The following is a 21,938-nucleotide window of genomic DNA, read 5'->3' on the forward strand; positions in this document are numbered from 1 at the left end:
TTATTGAAAACGAATTACTATGCTGAGCTTCATGGAGCTGGAGGCACTACAGATCTCTCAATTGTTCATCTCTCTTGAGCAGGGCTAGCACACATTAGCAATTAATTGGGAGATGCAGAAGTTACATTGAAATAACACGTTGGCCTACTTTGACAAACGATTAGTCACTCTTATGCCTTGAAGAAGCTGATGGCTACATAACATGAAATGCACAAGGGACCCTACCCATTAGTATTAAAATCTTACATAGGTAGTGGAAAACCTCAAGTAACCATGCTATAAACTTGTCAATAGTCAGCAGTTATTTTTTTTTTAACTTAAGCTGTGTATCCTCAGTGCCTTCATCCACCACAAGCTCTTCACACATATACATCCTCCCTCATAGTTTCTCAACTAATATCCTACTACTGGTCCTTTGCCCTTAATCTTGTGTCTTCTCCTCCTATTTTTTTATCACATTTCCTCTTCTCAGCTAATGGATTTCTGACTTTCGTGCCTTATTATGTGTATGTGCTTTTGGATTTTACTTCTCCAGGCTGGCCATAATGAAATCCCCCACCAGTATTGTTTTATTTATTTTCCAATATAAACCACTTTTAACTGTCCACCTGAAACAAAGTTCTGCATCACTTGTCTCTCTTCTCCCTTATCTTTTTAAGTGTCACCTTCGTTTTCCAAATCCAATACCATTTTCCTAAAACAGATTATTTGTCACTTACCTTTGTCTTCTTCTCCCCCTCAAAAGATACTCAATTTTTCATTTACTTACCACTCTCTCTCTCCCACCCACCCTAGATATATTCCCTTGTTTATGCACTGGTCTTGCATGGTCGCCAATATCTTACCTCGTCATCTTGGGTGAGCAACTGGGAGAATTTCGCATCCCTCCATTTCGCTGCTTTTTTTTGGGTGACAATGCCGACATCTGCTCGTCTTCAACTGCAAACACAGGAAATGTGTGAGAAAGCAGCAGACCAATCTGCCGGGCGTTCAACACACAAATGAAATAAACGGAATACACAGGCAACACTCACACGTTCACAAGTTACCACTCCTGACAGCCAAGATCAAACCTGTTAGTCGACATGATCAGTACAAAGGATTATTGGATGATTGCAGGAGGGGAGCCAAAGCTGGGTGGAGAGACTTACACTTAAGAAACGGAAAGTCAAGTCTCCATGTTACGCCCACACATATTTAATGTTTAGAATTCCAGTGTTCATCCAGATTCTGAACATTATGGATATCATACGTAAGGGACAGGATAAAACAGAAGGAAAGATGTTTCTATGCCTTAAATTCTAAAATAAAAAAATATATGTTGCTTGCTCAGCGCCAGTCTTTCCGATTTGAAGTCTCAGCACCTGAGGCCCGGTGACCATCTTTGGTACTTCATGGAGGCTCGCGTTGAATCGAGGCAGCATGAACTGATACAAGGCTTTGGTTGTGAAGTGCAGTAGCATAAGTTGCACTTGCACTTGCACTCTGCCCTGTTAGTTCTTCCACTTATGAAAAAAAATCATAATTCTCATTGTTTATATATCATTTTCGTTACATCAGGAAATAAATTACTGTCCATCAACATGAAAATGTGCCCATTGACTCAGGAAGTCGCAGTACTGAGTAAATGCTATGGAAGAAAAATATAATAAATAAGGGGAAAGAGAAAAACGTAAATAGCAGGTGTAACGTTGTCTATTTATTGTAAATAATAAATGTGGCCAATTTTTGATGAGGATACCATTTTGTTGTTTTTCTGACTTTCAATGGGAGGAACAACTTCATATACGAATTTTCTGTATTGAGGGCACTTTCATCACTCCTCTGCTAGCAGAACATTAACTACTGTGATGCCCATTCTGGGTCAGTTATTACTGCTTCTTTATCCAGATTAAACTGCTTTACAGATGTGGAGGGTGGCTAAAGGGCCTAGAATGAATGAAGACTCGGTGAACCCATTGTGCCCACTGCACCCATTTAAAATGGTTGCTCTCGAATGAAATGATGCATTTTGGCAATCTGAACCAACTTGTTCAGATAGCTGAAGCTAATCAATTTCTAAGTTCCTGTGCTCCAAAGAAGATTTCCATACAGGCGACAACTGGAAGACTAAACTATTTTGCCGTTTGGGTTGATGGCTCTAACACAATTAATTAAATGCTTCTGTGCACAGGTCACCTTATCTGTGGCCTGAAATAAAAAAAATTCCATCCTTCCGCCAACAATGCCTCCAGAGAAAAAACACTATGCCTTCTGGAACAAGGACAGGAAGAGCTAGGACTACTGAAAGCAATTTACTACACCCTGAGCTTTGCTCCGATGATGCAAACATTTCTTTGTCTTTTCTACTTTCCTGGGTTCAGACAAACACATTTGTAACACTGGTAAATTAAATGTAAGTACCACCCTATGGTCCTGGGGCCACCCTGACTATTATATGTACAGACTAATGTACTTTGATGATATGTATTATACCTGCACAGTTACTGAATGGCATTCCGCCTACACTTAGTAAATGTGAATTCAGCATGATCAATTTTCTCTTTAGCATGCAAGCCCAATACTAAATGGTGCTGATATAATAAGCCTACTTTTCTTGCAACTTAATGATTTGCAAATATTTAACTTCGGAATGATCAGGGGTGTGTTTTTTGAATTCCAATCTTTGATATTATGATTAATTCTTAAATCTGCAGGTTTGATACTCAAATAAGCTTATTGTACTAACACAGTGACTTATCTATCATATCTATTGCAATTTGAAGTCCAAACCAGAATTTAATCTGAATAACTAATCAGGAAAAAGTATGTAAATCTGCAGTCTTCTTCAAAAGACTTTGGGCCTTATTTAGAGTTTGACGGACAGGACAGTCCCTCACAAATGTGGCAGATGCCCCGTCTGTCGTATTCAAAGTGCTTGATAATCCATGTTACTTGTAATATGGCAGACAAGATATCCACTACATTTTTTAGAAGTAGCCCATCTTTCATACTATAAAGAAGGTCCTTAGTACATTCAAGGACTCTAGAGGTGCTAGGTGCATATCCCTGGAGTATACCGTCATAGACTGTGGAGCTCCATGTCTACAAATTTATGGCTCACATCTGTGCTGCTGTATGATACACTTAACACCTGACGGAGTAAATCTTCTTCCTACAACATTTTCATCTTCACAAGTTCATCTGTTATCTGCAGAACGTGGGTCCCCTAATTGAATATAGGTGCAAATCAAAAAAGATATTGCTACAAGTGGTATCAAGCCGTGTCTCCACTTATAGTTCCTTACTTTACTGCTAATGTATGATTTGTCATACCAACTGAGTTGTAAAAACACACAAAAAATTCATCAATATATTGAAAAAAAGCTTCTGAAAAAAAGCAGAGATTCGTTTTAGTAGTAAAGAAATGCAGATTATAGTGATTGATGCATAATTCTTACATTAATTCACGGTGATATGAAAATGTAAAAAAAATGACGGATCAGATTCTTCCAGGCAACAGAGAAAAATTTACTGCCAAGTGAAAAAAAAAATCACAACAGAGTGATACTTTGTGTTAAGGTGGAAAGTGGGTGTAAATCCATGATATCCTAGCTAATACGAGTAGTATTATTCCGTGCTCTAGAATGAAAAGTTTTAACGATTTTCTGTAATGGGCTTCAGAACGGTGAATCTGTTCCAGCATTTGAATAGACAGGGGATACTGAATTACGCTCTTGAACTTAAACACAGCATACAGGCATTGAACTGTCGCTCCTAATACGAACTCTAATCTGCTACGTTCCTAAATGCTGTCAAACACTGGGGTCGTAAATGCTATAATGTGCTGTGCTTTTAAATGCTAAAAGATCAGCCAATGCTGTACTATGATGACTGAAAACACATCAAAGGCATAATATACAGGGAGTGCAGAATTATTAGGCAAATGAGTATTTTGACCACATCATCCTCTTTATGCATGTTGTCTTACTCCAAGCTGTATAGGCTCGAAAGCCTACTACCAATTAAGCATATTAGGTGATGTGCATCTCTGTAATGAGAAGGGGTGTGGTCTAATGACATCAACACCCTATATCAGGTGTGCATAATTATTAGGCAACTTCCTTTCCTTTGGCAAAATGGGTCAAAAGAAGGACTTGACAGGCTCAGAAAAGTCAAAAATAGTGAGATATCTTGCAGAGGGATGCAGCACTCTTAAAATTGCAAAGCTTCTGAAGCGTGATCATCGAACAATCAAGCGTTTCATTCAAAATAGTCAACAGGGTCGCAAGAAGCGTGTGGAAAAACCAAGGCGCAAAATAACTGCCCATGAACTGAGAAAAGTCAAGCGTGCAGCTGCCACGATGCCACTTGCCACCAGTTTGGCCATATTTCAGAGCTGCAACATCACTGGAGTGCCCAAAAGCACAAGGTGTGCAATACTCAGAGACATGGCCAAGGTAAGAAAGGCTGAAAGACGACCACCACTGAACAAGACACACAAGCTGAAACGTCAAGACTGGGCCAATAAATATCTCAAGACTGATTTTTCTAAGGTTTTATGGACTGATGAAATGAGAGTGAGTCTTGATGGGCCAGATGGATGGGCCCGTGGCTGGATTGGTAAAGGGCAGAGAGCTCCAGTCCGACTCAGACGCCAGCAAGGTGGAGGTGGAGTACTGGTTTGGGCTGGTATCATCAAAGATGAGCTTGTGGGGCCTTTTCGGGTTGAGGATGGAGTCAAGCTCAACTCCCAGTCCTACTGCCAGTTCCTGGAAGACACCTTCTTCAAGCAGTGGTACAGGAAGAAGTCTGCATCCTTCAAGAAAAACATGATTTTCATGCAGGACAATGCTCCATCACACGCGTCCAAGTACTCCACAGCGTGGCTGGCAAGAAAGGGTATAAAAGAAGGAAATCTAATGACATGGCCTCCTTGTTCACCTGATCTGAACCCCATTGAGAACCTGTGGTCCATCATCAAATGTGAGATTTACAAGGAGGGAAAACAGTACACCTCTCTGAACAGTGTCTGGGAGGCTGTGGTTGCTGCTGCACGCAATGTTGATGGTGAACAGATCAAAACACTGACAGAATCCATGGATGGCAGGCTTTTGAGTGTCCTTGCAAAGAAAGGTGGCTATATTGGTCACTGATTTGTTTTTGTTTTGTTTTTGAATGTCAGAAATGTATATTTGTAAATGTTGAGATGTTATATTGGTTTCACTGGTAATAATAAATAATTGAAATGGGTATATATTTTTTTTTTGTTAAGTTGCCTAATAATTATGCACAGTAATAGTCACCTGCACACACAGATATCCCCCTAACATAGCTAAAACTAAAAACAAACTAAAAACTACTTCCAAAAATATTCAGCTTTGATATTAATGAGTTTTTTGGGTTCATTGAGAACATGGTTGTTGTTCAATAATAAAATTAATCCTCAAAAATACAACTTGCCTAATAATTCTGCACTCCCTGTAGATATAATACAACTCCGTGCTACTAATTTAGCAGATGGCATTGAGGAATAGCAACTAAAACCAGACCTGACAAAAGCAATCAACAATGAAACCAACAGACCACTGAACAAGTACTACACTTCATTACTATAAATCTATATAGGAAGGTACATTGCTATTGAAAGGTGAAGTGTGGGGTTCTCCTCTCGATGTGAGACAGGGTATCCGTTGAGGGCCTATGAGGAAATGCCATAATCGGGCCAACCTAAAATGCAACCTGCGAATTTCTATAAGTTATACATTTAAAAAACCCTATTGTTTGAGGGAACTTTTCTTAGCCATTGGTTTCTTTGAGGATGGCAATTACTTAGTTGAAATTCTCTCATCTCTCTCTCCATCCTAGCCACTAGTCTTTACCAATCGTCTCCTCTTTATCATCCTCAAACCTATATGTAGAATCTTGCATTATCTCATTCCATTTGTTACTCTGCTTCACTGAAATGCTTCTTTTAGAACTTAGAGCTATGCCCTCTCTTGCTGAGGTTAAGATCTCTCTCACAACACATCTTAATCTGCAGTCCCTCAAATACTACGGACGTAATCACTATAAACTTTTTTGCAGACCTTTACAATAAACATGCCTGATGTCAATTTTCAAATGCACAAATATTTTCCTTCTGTTAATTCATAGTATATGATTGGTGTTCTATCTTGACAACCTCACTTTTAGTTGTGCCTTTCACCTCCACTGTCAATTATCCTATGCACTGTGTTATTCTCATGCAAACCCCTATTGTCATAAATGCTACCACTCATACTTCATTATCTTTGGTTAGGCAAGAAAAAGCTCAAATCTTTTTTGTTTGTACACTATCTTTCACTGTGAAGAATTTGGTCCGCCTGACAGAAAAAGTAGATTGTATTGAACTATTAATTGAACTCTTTAGCTTAGTCCACACCCGTTCCTATTGAAACCCTTGCATGTAAGTCTACTTTTCTTTACATTTCTGTTGTTTAACCCTTTTAAAATGTGAAGTGCTCCAATATTTTAAGATCTTGTTCACACGTCAGACACCTAAATAAATAAATGATCTGATATCAAAAACCAGTTTGTAGAAAAAGATTAAGGGGGTCATTATGACCCTGGCGGAAGGCGGAGAAGCGTCGGTAAGACCGTCAACAGGCTGGCGGTCTTTTTTTTTGTATTATGACCATGGCGGTTACCGCCATGGTCATCCGCCGGTTCTCCGTTCCGCCTGCCAGGGCGGAGACGACCGCCGGCTGGAGACCAGGGTCTCCAGCCCGGAGGCCGTCACTATACCGCCGCCGGTATTTTGACCCAGCTTACCGCCATTGATTTCATGCGGTTTGAAACCGCCATGAAATCCATGGCGGTAAGCACTATCAGTGCCAGGGAATTCCTTCCCTGGCACTGATAGGGGTCTCCCCCACCCCCACCTGACTCCCTCCACTACCCCCCCACCACCCCTGCCACCCCCCAAAGGTGGCAGGACCCCCCTCCCCACCCCGACCCCCAACATAACAACACACATACACACACAACACGCACGCAGGCACCACCAACACACATACACGCACACACACCGACATAAATGCAAACATCCACACACACAGTCAGACACGCACATCCACATTCAAACATACATGCACACATCCATACAGACATACCTACAGACATACACGCACTCATTCCCATACACACAACACCCCCGCAAGCATACACGCACTCACACACCCCCTCTACATACACACACGCACACCCCCACGCACGCACACAACACACAACACGCCCCCCCCCTCCCCTCACGGACGATCGACTTACCTGGTCCTACGACCCACCCAGTGATTCGCTGGGCGGGGTTCTGTTGGCGTGGCGGTGGAGGTGGAGCAACCTCCACTTCCCCGCCGCTCGCCAGTATGGCTGTTGGCGGCTCTCCGTCCGTAAAAGCACAGAGAGCTGCCAACGGTCATAATAGGCCAAGCGGCAAACCGCCACCACTGGTGGTCTTCCGCACGGCGGTCACTCGGCGGTCATGAAAAAAGACCGCTGAGGTCAAAATGACCCCCTTAGTATTTGACTTGACTGCATAATACTACCCTACCACCATAAGGTCTTGGTGGAAAACGCAAATGCCTCGAAATTCATACATCTCTTCACAGTCACTGGATTACTAAGTGTATATCCTCTGTGCTATGTACGGTTATGTATATGGTTGATAAAACTGACATTGATGTTTAATAAAGGACCACAGAACACTGGGCCATTGAATCATAAACTGCGGCTATTTATTTCATGTTTATGACAACCACAGATAATTAAGAATATTATAGGAGGCCAGAAAGTAGAATTGCTGAAGATCTACCCTAATGCTGAGCAATGACACTTTACAAATGGGATTTTAATAATAGTTTTCAGTAGAGAGTGCACAACACGCAACAGGCACCACATACAGCACCTCCCCAAACTAACAAGAGTCAACTGAACCTCCCTTTGACAAGGTTAAATAGTTAGCCAACACATCTGCAGAAAGACAACTCGGCAAGCCTCACCGCAAATTAGTTGGGTCATTGTCACCAAACCTTTAAAGTCTTCACTTCTGCTGAAATTCTGAGCACATTTTTCCGAGTTCACCTTAATCTTTCTCACAAATTAAAATTGATGAGAGGAAACACATTCTATGCTTCAAAAACTTGTGTGCAGGTATTTTGAAAAAACGCCAGTGAAAACTCTCAAGAACATAAAAAGAGAAGCCTTGGGTCGACCTAGGGAGGTGGTTATAATAAGCACCATTGACTGCAAGAATCACTTCACCTGCAGTAGTGTGACCACAATCCATGCAACCTTTAGCAGTCATGGAATGAAAAGATAGGCAGCCTTATGGGAGTAGAAGGTTCAACTGCTAGATTCCGCTCAATTATTTAAACATTTTTATCCTCAATATAGGCACGGGGCAATGAACTCTTCTAAAATCAATTTATTTGACTATTTGGGTTATTAAATTCATTCTCATAAAAATGCACAGGTATAATGAGGTAAAATAAAATTATCAGTATTTCAAAGGTAAGATTTTGGCAACGAGATGAAGCCATGGGAGGAAAAAACAGTACAGTGGGTGGTCATCACGCCTGCTCTTGTGAGAGAATCCCCATATAATTTCTGCTCTGTTAATGTTTTCGTCTGGTCTGAAGTTTTTTAGATGATTTTAGTTTAGTAAGCTCATGACTATATGATGTTTTAAAGATAGAAGTTGCAAATTATAAATATTTTGTGCTATAAAAAACCTTATCTCTAGAATCTTCACTATTTTTTTGTATATGCTGCACCTGATGGTGCCACAATCCAAAACCCATCTTTTACTGTGGCCGTATCACACGCAACAGTGATGGCAATGTAAGTAACTATTCTGACAAGAGCCCATTTCTCAGAAGGGACCATCTGAGGTCTTTCAAGGTAAAAGAGAGATTTGTGGGATCACAAACCATCTTGTACTATGTAGTGTATAATATTATTGGAGCTCATGTTTATCTTCTGTGACACTTTTCTAATCTGAGATGGGCAAATATTCCCAAAATAGCCCATTTATCGATTAAAGGTGATCCAGAGGTTATTCATGTGAGGAAGAAAACATAATCACTGGAATTGTAGCTGTTAATATAAAGGGACGGTGTTATCAATTCCTAACGTATGGCTGAAAATATTATTTAACTGAATCAGGTCTGGACAAGAGATGGGTGGATGAGTCATATCCTGCCACTGTGGCAGTAACCTGCCATATGATCATGATGGCTCTGTACTGATTCAATGCTCCTAATTTTTGTATTCTTGCGGTGTCTAAAGATCAATCATATAACTCAGAATTTATCAGAGCTGATGCATAAATCTTACACACAACAAGTAGGAAAAAAGGGAGTCAATCTCTGATCACTGTCTACAACGTGTTCTGTTGAAAGTTCAAGGATTGACTCTGAGAAGTTCAGAGTTAAATGTTTGAACTTTAGACACCTCATGCAAAAAGAACAGGCAATCGGCTCTGCACAGAGCCAACATGATATGACCCACAAGTGCTAAAATCTGAATGGATGGAAGCTTTTTAATAATCCACAACTTTGATATGACTGGCCTCTCGTAGTTGAGAGAGTGAATCAGCCTCCTTGACAATTAGTATCTAGCCATTTTAGACTTGTATCCAGTGTTTGTGAATGTCATTGCCTGCCACTGGGGCTTAGAATGAACACCATGATTCTTTGCACTCTGGGCAACAGCCACTGGGTGGCTAAAGTCTGCATGGTAGTGGCAGATTCTGAAGTAGAAACGTGCAACCAGCAGATTCTTGTTCCTGTAGCCAAATCTTTGAGTTTTCATGGTTCTCTTTTTAAATACATATACTAGTTTGGGCTTTTAAATAGTGGTTACACCGTTGTCTAACTTGCTGAGAATAGCTGGTTAGGAGAACACGTTTAGGATGTTTTGCATGAGAATTATTTTATCAGCACTTGCCAAATGAATACAACTTATTTGGACTTCAATCAATTTCTCAGGTCCGGCAGATTGACTGAGCCAGTAACTGCTTTCTGTTCTTTTACATTTTCTGTTCTGGTGTTAAATCAACATATACAGGTATTTTTAGGCATAACAAGTAACTGCCCTACTATTGAAAACACTTTTAGCACAGTTGGATGGATCACTCATCAAAGAGAAAAACGTATTTTCCTGCACAATGCCAAGGTTTTACTATCGACCTACAATAATATCACATCCACCACAACAACGTAGCATTCTTTTATAAGAGAGGTATATATTTTCTATTCTTAGCTTCACCGAAATTACCTTGATTATGAAAGTATAAGTGGAATTAAGAACAGTAAATGTATAACTATCTTACAATGTAGTGGCAGGTTGATGTAGTCGAAGTGATATCAAGCCATGCAATTTATTGCATGTAATATAGTGAAACGTCTCTTATTTGCTCAATATGGGGTTATCATCTACAGCTTATACTTTGTATAATGTGGGCTGGCCCAGAATTTCAACAGGAGTTAGTCATGCAAACTTAGCTGGACAGTCCTATGCATCCATCTCAGGGGCTACCTACGGAGATCCTGGTTCCACCTGGAATGCTTGGAGTGGAATCGGTACTTAACAGGGAGGCTGAGAGCACGTTGCAATCTACAGTAGGGAGACCGCCCTTGTTCAGGAGAACTGATTAGATGGAGGTGCAGCAAAGAGGGGTTGCTGGGAAGAAATAAACTCCCTTTGCGGTTATTGACAAGCCGAACTGGCTCAGGAGGTCCACCGCCGAGCATGGTGCCGATCTGAGAGTTAGCGTTCGCATTCTGGAACTCAAAAGAGCCTTTGGGGAAACTCGGTCTAGCCATGGCCTTTGAAGCTGAACAACGGGAGAAAAAAAGACAACGGTAAATTAAATTAATTATTACAGGCAAGAACTGTTTGTAAACCAGGGGTGATAAAGCACCTGGAAAATGGGTCATTGAGAAAGCACTACCACAATCCAACTTTCTGATCACAGCAAGTGCTCTATTTTACCATTGGTAGAATTGCTTGAAAAACTCTAGCTAATTTTGCGCACAAAATCTATCTCTGTAGACTGCAGCACATTGTGTAATCTCTTGAAGAGCATCAACATCCAAACAAATTAATCTCAACACCCATAACCACGAAGAGCTTTTAAAAGACTGAAATTTAGGCCTGGAAGTGCAGCAGTGCATGAGATTTAATGACTGATAAAAATATGACAGACCTAGAATGACGAAGAAGACAAAGGTTCAAACTACTATGTTTTCTAGCTAGAATTAAAGTAATTTAACACATATTCATGCTCTATGCAGTGATGAGAGTTTATCAATCCAGGATAACACCAAAGTCAGTTTGAAGAAATAATGTTCTGGAAGGCAGAATGCATGGCTTTGTGATATCAACAGCTGGATTTGTGCTGCCTCAAAACAAGACCCCTTTTTCACAACATGCAATGTACAAGCAAAAAACTTTGAAATGTACAGAAATTTGTGGAAGACTCAGTATAGGTTAATTTGTGTACAAGAGTTTCCCTTGCATACCTTTAAATACTCACTGAGTAATTTGAAAATCCAGACTTCTGAAACATAATTTGATCATGTGTTGACGTAACTGAACTTCTGCCTTGCTTATCAAGACTCTTACACTGATGTAAATATAGTGAGGACTTAACAGATTTGAAATATATTAAAAACTTTACGGCTGTCATTATAAATGGCAGCTTACTTTCAAGGGGGCAACCAACAGCAGTTAGCAGCACCATCGAATTAGAGATTTGTGGCAACACCCTTAAAGTAAATGGAATCCCCGAGTGTAACTCTGGCAGAAAATGAATAATGACTGGGGAACAATTAGACACAGAATTACTGATTCCCCCACTAGTGCTTCCTTTCTTGGAAGAACCTTAGGGTTCCACCTGTAATCCCTGTTAGCTACACCCTTCCGTAATTACGAGCATCATAATATCAGTAACACTGGGGAGGATGATGGGACTGAAAAGGAAGAAATCCAGGCCACTAACAATGAGGGTCCACATTTTTTATTTAAAAGTGAGGGCTTTCAACGCAACATTGAAACTGTTCAAGAAAATTGGCAGTGGCTCCCAGTGTCAAGGCAGGAGATGGCACCATTCGATGTGAAGCAATATGCTTTCCTTTCTACTTGTAAGTGTCCTTACTCATATCTTTTTCATTCTACGCCCTAATTCCGAGTCCTATCTAAGCCTTTTGTCAAAGATGATAGTCATTTTTTTAACTACTGCAACACTCACCTGGGTTGCTCGTTGGATTCAACTTTGAGGGCATACAATGTTAGAGTTGATTGATCAAACTGTGAATAAGTTAATCATATGTTCTATTAAAGAAAAGACCATGCTAAAGAGAAACTGCTTCCAAAAACACTACACAATATTTCAGCTTTCCTCTTATAAATGATCATATTATTATTTATGTGAAAAAGTACAATAGTATCTTAGGAAACCAACCACAAGTTTTCCTTCCCAAACAAACTATTTACTTTCAGCCTAAAATATACAATTGTTATAAGTTCAACCCCCCAGAAAATGCAGACTTGAGAAGATGCCATTTTAAAAGTAGGGCGACACTAAATAGTATTTGGAGTACTTCAGAGAGTACGTAGATCTAATATAATCCAATTGCCATTTTATTGTGCACCTGGCACATATTATTATTGAAGAAATACAAACACTGCAGTTATGTAAGAAAATTAGAAGTGAAAATATATTTTAGATGGATTTTCATCTGATAGTGATTTTGGAAAAAGGCTACGTCTGTGTGTGGTATTCTCAAATTTACTTGACCCAAAAAATGTTGTAGAAATGGCCTATATGTGTCTATTGCTAGACGTCTGGGCTGTGCTCAATACAATGGCTTGTATTGTTCTCTGGTTATACTTGGTTAGTAATGGTATACTGCAATGGTACTTATATGTTTTTTTAAATTTGGCCAATAGTCCAATAATAGATATCTGGGGCTATATTACACAAAGTGTTCCTGAGAGAGATGGGTGTGTGTGCCCAGTTTATGCAGGCTCTGGGCTGCATGCACTTGTTTGGCCCTTTCTTTAATACACATCACGCTGTCGTACATAAGGTGCATGCGCAGCTCTGAAGGGGCCATTCACTCGTTTGCATGTGGTTGTGTCCCCATGCAAATGAAGGCACCTCTTCAGCTATGCTCCCACGCCATATTATCGATGCTGGCGAGGAGGCAAAGTGTCCATCAGAAGGCATACTGGATGCCACAAAGAGGTGGCGCACAGTTAGTGTGTAGACTGAGAGGGCCCTTTGAAAGGGGGGAATGGCATTCTTTGGATTTCCAGGTCGTCCCTTACCAGCGAATGCAGTCACTCACTGGACCAGCATTCAAGGCGTTCTCTGCCGCCACCCTCCCTTTGTAAAGCAGGCCCTGTGCGTTCTGCACTGTGAAGAACAGAGCAGCTGCTTCAAATAGCCACTCTGGCTTTCACTAATGTCCTTCCCCAAGGCAACTAAGAGCCTGCATCTGCACTAGGGCTAGTGTAAAAGAGTGCAGTGTCCCAACCAGCGACACTGCACCCTTCACATAATATAGGCCCTGTAGCCCTGTTTTATATAGGGTGGGCTGCCCTGGTCTGCACCACAGCCCACCTTTAAATGAGTACTCAGGGGGCACATATGATCAGTATGCCCTACAACAGATGATGTGCCCACCTCAGGCAGCTGCAAACGTGTGCCTGTCCTGGGGGTATTAATGGAAAGTGGACCTGCTGTTTGAAACAATTGGTCTGATTTTGACTTTACAGGCAGCACCCAGGGGTGTGCGCTCTAACTCTTGTTTTTTTCCATTATTTCTGGCTGATATTCCAATATGTTTGCGTGAAATGGTTTGTTACCCTCTCATGGAAGATGTAAGGCATATAAGCATCTTAATATATTCTAACGACTTTGCTATCATGGATTCCACACTGGTGGGACTCCAACACCAACTTAATTCCATATCATATTATTGTGATGGAAATATCTAACCATTATGATATTTTGAAAGAGAAGCAGGAAGTCAGGCGTCCAAAGATAGTACAAGATTACAAATACCTTGGAAGTTTTTTCCAAAGTAATTTGCATTGGTGTCACACTTTTATTCTGTAAATGATGAAATACCGACCGTAAATCTGGAGTAATGGTGTCTAATATTAATTATGTTGGCTCCTTTTCGTTCCTTTGACTTAAACGTTTAAAGGTAAAGTTCGTCCAAGTGCTCTTTATGGGCCGCCATTTGGAGAAACCCTTTAACTTTTAGATAACCACTAAAATCTACCCCTGACATATTATATGCTAAAGTCGGGTCTTGTTAGACAAGGAACTTTATATGTCCTTTTATTTTGTTGCCTAATATCTATACAGTCAGGAAATTTCTAAGAGCTATTTTCTCTATTACATATTGTTGAAAATATTGATTTAATTTTTGTGTGCATGTTTTAAAGTGGTTGTACTAGTAATGAAATTGCAATGTTTCTAAGACGTGGGTGTCCAAATAAAATAGTAAATTATTGAAATGAAATTATATAAATCACATTAAATCTGTGCTTGCACGAACGCATGCACATTCGCACACTCGTGCACACACACTCACACACGTACCGTGGCATCTAGTTGGGTGCCGCTGGAATGTCAATATCAACCACTGAATATTATTATTTTTTATATGCAAAAACGCAACCATATCAAAAAGTGACATGTTAACCCACCCGAAAACCAGTGACCTCATTTACCAGGTAGAGAGCCGATGAAACATTATAGCACTCTGACGTCTGATAATCAGCAAGATACCTGTCTTCAATGCAGCTCAAAATAGGCAATGGGAAGTTTAACCTCAATGTATGTATGTGTGCTGGGAACCGCCAACACAGATGCTGAAGCCACAGGGCGCCCGCTCATTTCACAAATACCATAAACGTGGAACAGCATGCCAGGATGTTGACAGGATAATAATAAAGCCACCACAACACGTTTAATGAGTTTGATTCGCTGTAGGTGCCTCACTTTGCAGAGCACTACAATGAATACAATATACAAAAGTCAAATGCAGCAGCTGAAGCTAAGGGCCAACTGTTCACAACCTGCAAGAGAGCAGGTTCAGTGGAATTGGTTGCCTCTGTTACAATAGCCCAACGGTCTGATGGGGGCATCCTTCAGCATCATATGGAAGAAATATATGTCCCTGCAAATGTACCATGTGCATGTTATTATGTTAATGAGTAAAGATAAAATATCCAGGAGAATGATAAGGCATTAGGTTGTCACGACAGATTCCTCAGTTTGGAAAAACTATCTTGGGCTTGTTACCGATATCCATATTGTGCAGAGCTTGGATGCCATTTTGTTTTGGAAACGCCCTCAACTGAAAATCTTCTTCTTCTGTATTAAAAAAATCTGAACAAGTATACATTAAGTAAGTAAAGCAGGGGTTGGGAACACCAAAGACAGAACAAAAAAGCGATGATCTGACTGCCGCATAGGTTATGCACTATCCTATTCAGGCCCTACTGAAGCTTTAAGAAAAGCCTTCCCCTTTTAGGTGACCAATGAGGCATTGTTATCAGATGCATTCAAGCAGATACAGAAAGTGTCATCACAGCCTGCGTCGGATGGTGCTATAGGGCCTAGGGAGATGTTTGTGGGTTAACGAAGTCTTTGTCTCTTCGGCTGTTAGAACGAACAAATGAGGCTTAAAACTGAGCTTAGCAACTGTGGGGCTGAAAATTAAGATTCTTCATGGCTGGAGAACAATCTGAAGGGGCAGCCACTCATTTCCTTTACAACGAGCATGGATATAAATGTACTGCAGAAATTCCTGTGTAATGCAAAACACAGATCCATCCCTGGCTACAGTGTCCAGGCATTTTAAAGCAGTACATCATAATGAGGTCAGGACAGTGGAAATACACTATTAGATTTCACACCGGGAAAAACTCAGTCTTGACCACTTCAGCATCTTGCTGAGAAGGAAGAATTGGTGTGATGCTGAAAACTAAACTCTGTAGCGACATCTATGCTTGATTTGGGTTGGTGGAGTAAAAGTTTCGGCCTCGCAATCGCCACAGAATATATCCCTCCTCGCCATGGAGTGAGGTCCGGCTGCACATCCACCAGCATCTTGGGCTGCCTGCCCTACTATTTGTACATTGTGCTTGCAAAGTAATCTTGTTAATGTAAACAATCATCAGCCAAGCTTAAATATTTGAGAGCATGTCGTTTTGACTTAACTCCATGCCCGTGACTTCAGCTTCCACATAGCAAGCCCTTTCCAGCTCCAGCCGCAAGGCCCAGTAAAGTGACACAATGCAACACACACAGATGTCTGGAATTCTAGTAACTTTCCCAGACTTGCTCATCGATGCAGAAAAATTACAAACAGGGGTTTTCTTTAGTCTTACTCCAACAGTATACAACTTCCTTGTCTGACATCAATTTCCCTTTTTGAACACTCAATAAAATGTAAAGATATATTTATTTTTGTGGAAACAATGATGGACTAATAACCCTCCACTTATTGAGAGAATTTTTTCTCTACATAGGCCTGAAGGAGTGGTCCTCAAGAGCTGCTCTGCTTGAGTGCTGAAGTCAATCACAGGACACGGAGGTATAAGTAATTCTTTGTTTAGGAATAAATATTCCTTAAAACGTCAGGCACAGGAGCTCAGAATCATTTGAATGTTGTTTTAAATAAACAAAATTGCCTAGATCCTGTATAGAAAGTAGATCTCACTCTTCAATGTTTTCCTTGTAGTTCTACTGGGTAGGCCTCACCCAACGGTGAACACAATAAGCAGCAGTCTGGTGACATTCCCAATGCCAAGACTGCCAAACACCACTAGAGGGCTTCTGCACTGTAGATTAATCTGCACTTAACCGAAGGCAGTGAGCGAGAGTGGCCATAATGGAATAAGAAGCCAGGTTCTCTTCCATCCCATAATCTAGAGTTGTAGATACTGGTGGGCCTGCTGGGGAGGAAAAGAGCTATTGGAGAATATCTTTAGAGTGAGATGTTCAGCTTTTGGAAACGTGTATTTTCTCCAATTGTCTGACGAAAAAACATACAGGGTTTCTGGCACATTCCACCATCCTGTGCTATGATGAAGCTGGTCTAGTTGTCTCCTGACAAATGGCTGAAAGGAGCCCACACAATGTATGATCCTCTTGTCCTCACCGCTCTCTCTCTCTCTCCTTCTAGATCAACCCATTCCTCTATCCCTCTATGAACATTTCGGAAAGTTTGCAAAGTTGGTAGAAGTCACCCGTTGTGGAAGTCCTCTAATATGAATACATTTTGACTGTCATTTGACATTGCAATTGCTAACAAAGTGACAAGAAGTATGCTCTTTACAAAACCCCCATCCAAATAAGACTAATTATAGAAGTAACTATATTGCATGGCAGGTCATGCAAGGTCAATGAGGCGATACCTGTATTATTCCTGTTATTCACCTTATTTCTAATTTAGGCTCCTTGAATTGTTTTATTGTATTTCAGAAAAAGATACCATGACATAATAAGGCACAAGTACAAAATAATCTGTAAAAATATCTGATATAAAAAACATATTAAGAGATGTAAACTGAAATATAACCAACAAACACTAAATTAAAGATGTGTATAGCAGATGTAGAAATCGAAGCTGAAGTAAATATAAACAAACACAGTATGATGATGATTCTGTAATGTCAAGCAATCAAGGAGAACATTATATAGCATGTTACGGTGAGAAAAATAAAGAAAAGATTGCATAGAAAAAAAGAAAAAGACCCCCAATGAAATAGGGGAGAAAAGGATTTGCTCAGTTTAAATCATCCGGAATAAGCATTACACCAGTGAGGTAAGGGACACCACCACCCGAACCCATCAAACTTCTTGAGAAGGGCCAACCAGAAAAGAGGGTGGAAAGTGGAGCAACTATGGGGGCTCAGACTTTTATAAATAAACATCAAAGGCATACAGAACATTGGATGCTCCTCGGTGAAAGCACATCAAATTCCACCACTTCTCAAAAGACGTAGCTAAAGTAAGTTTCCAATCAAAAAGTATTGCCTTTTTTACCCAATGCTAAGAGAAAATCAATCAAAGATGAGATCTGATCCATCCAGTCAGTAGGTAAGGGGTTAGTATATATTCCCAAAGCTATAGTCAGCAAATCGATCTGAATGTCTACCCCAGCTATACCATATGCTACTGAATGAATCTTAGACCTTAATGGTTTAATCCTCTTATAAGTAGAAAACGTGTTGTAAATTCCCCACCTCCTCTTCACATCTCCAACATATATTTGTTGCGATTAGGCCAATTTTATGAAATCTTGAAGGAGTCCAAAATTACTTGTGAACGGACTAAAATCTAGATTTAAAAAAACAAACAATAGAACTGGGAAAACATTATTATGAAAAAGAAGTAATATACCTCCTCATTATTTGCATGAGAACAACATTAGGACAGTGTGCTGATGAGGTGGCAGTCACAATGAGTCATCTTCAACAAGCTCACACGTTAATGAATGAATCATCCACTTAATGTAATCGTTTGGGAGGAATAGCAGTGCAAAAGTCAAGGAGTTGGATGGTAGCGTTAGAACAAAAATATAATATCTCACATTACAAGGAGGTAGAGTCTTAAATAGGATGGAGTGTTAGAAAGGAGCCAGCACATTCTAAGTTGTAAGCCCCTAAAAGAACAAAGCACGAAGACAAAGTGATGGCCGCCATCATGTGAAGACATTATGGCCATCATTATGTACCTGGCGGTTTACTGACCGCCAGGGCCACGGTGGCGGTATCATCGCCAACAGGCTGTCGGCGAAATAGCCACATTATAAGGGTGGGGGTTGGTCTCTTCCAACCAGCCACATCTCCGCTCACACCACCAGGGCAGTCGGGCCCACTGGGCCGGAAATGAGCATCTCCAACCCGGTGGTTCACAGAAGACCACCGACAGTATTAGGAGCCAGGTTTTCCATGGCGGTAGCACTGCCACGAAAACCCTGGTGGAAAGGCTACCAGTGACAGGGAATTTCGTCCCTGCAACTGGTCGATGACTCCCCCCAGCAAACACAATGCCCCCCCATCCTCTTCTCCCCACCCCACTCCAGGTACACCACCCGCCACTTCTTGGCTTCTATGGACCCCCACTGATTCATTACTTGAATCTGGGGACCCCCACTGAGTCATTACTGGAAGTTGCGTATCCCCTGCCTAAACAGTTCATATGCTCAAAACAATATACAAAGACAAGTATACATGAAACAAATGCTTAAATAGTGAAATATTTGTTTTAATTTAAAAAAAATATAGAAAAGTTTTAAGATTTTCCAATTGCTTCTTTACTTGTATGTACTGCCTTAATTTATTTATTTTAATGTTATTTAATTTTGCAAAACAGTGGCAGACATCCACGGGAAACAGGTTAAGAACCAGTGATTTACACTATCAGTCTTCCAACAAGCTGGATCGTTCAAGGTGATCCCAAAGTGAAGAAGTTGGCACTCTTGAATTTAGATAGCTCCAGAACTTTGATGGAAAAAATATTCTTTAAGAAAAGGGGAGAGGAAAGATTAAAATGTCTTAATTTTGTCAGGAAATGATGTTTCTCTAAATGATGAATTAGTGGTTTTGCTGACCAGGATATCTAGTAACTATGCACAAGTGTGTTGTGTTGGACACATAGTGCACTGGCCCATCAGATAATAAAGTTATTCTTTCGACTTGGTGGAGCTCCAGCACAGGGAAAAGGATTAGACTGTGGACAGACAGATTTCCTGTCTCCCTTTTGGATTCAGGCTCAGACTCTAGGAATGTGAAAGAAACACCTGCTGTTACTTATCTCTGTGAGCAAAAAGGGATCTACAAACCTTCCTACCCTTCGCCTGAATAACCACTTGATTCACCTGCATTTAGGCACTACAGAGAGGACCTACTATCCAGGGCGAGAAAACTTCATGAGACTGCAGTACCACTACTGTTGCTCGTATTGCTTGTGATGATCACCTTATTACAAGGATAATATTTGCCTTGCTGTTAACTACATTTCCCTGCAAGCCCAGAGACATTTTACGGCATAAGCAAAGTGGGCAGTTTCCCAGGGCTCTCACCTTCCAAGGAGCTCCATGGGTAAGTAAACTATATCTCTCTGTATTTAACCTCTATCTATTTCTATATCTGAACCTCTCTTTGTCTCTCTGCCTACCTCTACCTCTGTGTCTCTTTGCCCAGTGTCATCTTAAGAATTTTTGGAGTCCTCCAAAAGAAATATTTAAACTGCTTTGGCGCAAAACACACTTCCAAAAGTTTGGTTGACATCATGCGACCTACAATTAACTCAAAAGTGGGTAGTATAAGTCAAAGTTGTTATGGGCAGGGTCCCCAAAACATGCCTTGCCCTGGTTCCATAAAAATCCTCAAAATGACATTGTACAAGCCTGAGGCAGCCACAACACTGTTTCTGTCTGACAAGAAAATGAAAGCTCAAAAAACCTCCAAGGCTGATCTCTAACATTTGATAGTTCTGATGGTGGCACTCTCCCATGTGACAGCTGTCCTATCCCTTTATACCAAGGTACATGCTGTAGCAACAAAGCTTGCCCGTGTTGTTTAAGTGCCTTGCAGCTTGCGACCTACTGACCTGAAAGTAGGCTCTTGCACTCTCCTCCTTTTTTGATTGTTGTTCTGCCTTGCCAGAACTGTCCCTTGGGCTCCACCCTCCACCAGGTAATGAAACATTTTGACTCTCATTGCACTAAACCACTGTGATCCAAAACATACACCCTGTTTCTCGGCATTTGGCCATGACCGAAAAATAATACAACTATGTTACAGGATCCTTGCTCAGAGGGAATGACATATTTCTAAGTGCCATAAACACATGGAGGAATATTGCAACGTTTGCTCAGGACATTCTGATAGTAAGCCAGACATGCAGTACGTAGCTGCATCTAGTCACTGACACACTTGTTTCCCTTATAACCTAAATACGCCACTCTGCATAAGGAAGATACTGTTAGTTCAAGGAATCCAGCAATGTTTGCCACAGTCTGAATGAGGACCTTAACCAGTAGGCCAGATCTTCTCTAGACTCCATCTTCCTAAAGTGACTTGCCTGTTCAAATTACTACGTTTATGCTTATATATGGGAAACATACAGTACTCTATATAAATTAAAACAGCTACAAGACCACTTTAACCCTAAAAACCTTGCCCAGTTTTCTAGTACAGGTATAAGGAAGCTTGTCAGCAGATTCGGTACAAATTTCAAGCCTTACATAAAAATACTGTTCTATAATCTACCACATGGCATGAGCCATTAAAGCTATGAGAAGAATTAATGCAGCTATTCTCAGACTCTACAACTGATTTTTAAGCTACCGTACATTACCACAAACTATCAGTTATCAAACTTGTACAACTGTGCACTGAAGCCACTCAAGTGTCTTCACTAATACCTTAGGTAATTGTTACCGAGGGGATATCTAATTTGCAGTAAATTCACTCATATGGTCAAACTAGCAAGTTTCAAGATCTCGCTAACGATAAGGGCACGCCCAATAAGTATACCCAATTTTCTTGGTCAAGTAATCATGCAGAAACTTGAAAACAAGGACTGGCAAAGCAAAAATGTATTGCCTTCGGCACCAATTGGGGTTACCAGTGGTTTTTAGCCATGTTGTGTAGGATCCCCGATACTGTGCATCATGGCTAAAGTAAAAAAAAAAAAAAATCGAATCTTATGTCACCACACAGGTGCACCTACAAAAAGACTCAGGTGCTTTTTGTCCCCTTTTCATTTACCGATCTGAGTTGAATCTGTAAATAAAAGAAAAAAGTAGCACAAACTAGTTTTGGTGGGTGTAGCAACAAGCAAGAGGGAGAATAGAAGAAATACTGAGGGCTGGGAGCAGAAG

General features: G+C 40.6%; 1 protein-coding gene across 7 annotated transcripts in view; it reads right to left on the minus strand.

The window, feature by feature from the left end:
- The window catches only part of KCNMA1 (potassium calcium-activated channel subfamily M alpha 1), a 1,226,483-nt gene that overhangs the window by 259,605 nt on the left and 944,940 nt on the right, over positions 1-21,938 (minus strand). For 6 of the 7 annotated variants that reach the window (XM_069240804.1, XM_069240805.1, XM_069240803.1 and 3 more), the window contains one exon: positions 846-939. In XM_069240804.1, the coding sequence (XP_069096905.1) occupies positions 846-939 (94 nt within the window). Of the gene's footprint in view, positions 1-845; positions 940-10,558; positions 10,853-21,938 lie in introns of all 7 variants that reach the window. The other variant, XM_069240798.1, reaches the window with a different exon arrangement.

This window comes from Pleurodeles waltl, chromosome 6 (assembly GCF_031143425.1).
Source record: "Pleurodeles waltl isolate 20211129_DDA chromosome 6, aPleWal1.hap1.20221129, whole genome shotgun sequence".
Lineage (NCBI taxonomy): Eukaryota > Metazoa > Chordata > Amphibia > Caudata > Salamandridae > Pleurodeles > Pleurodeles waltl.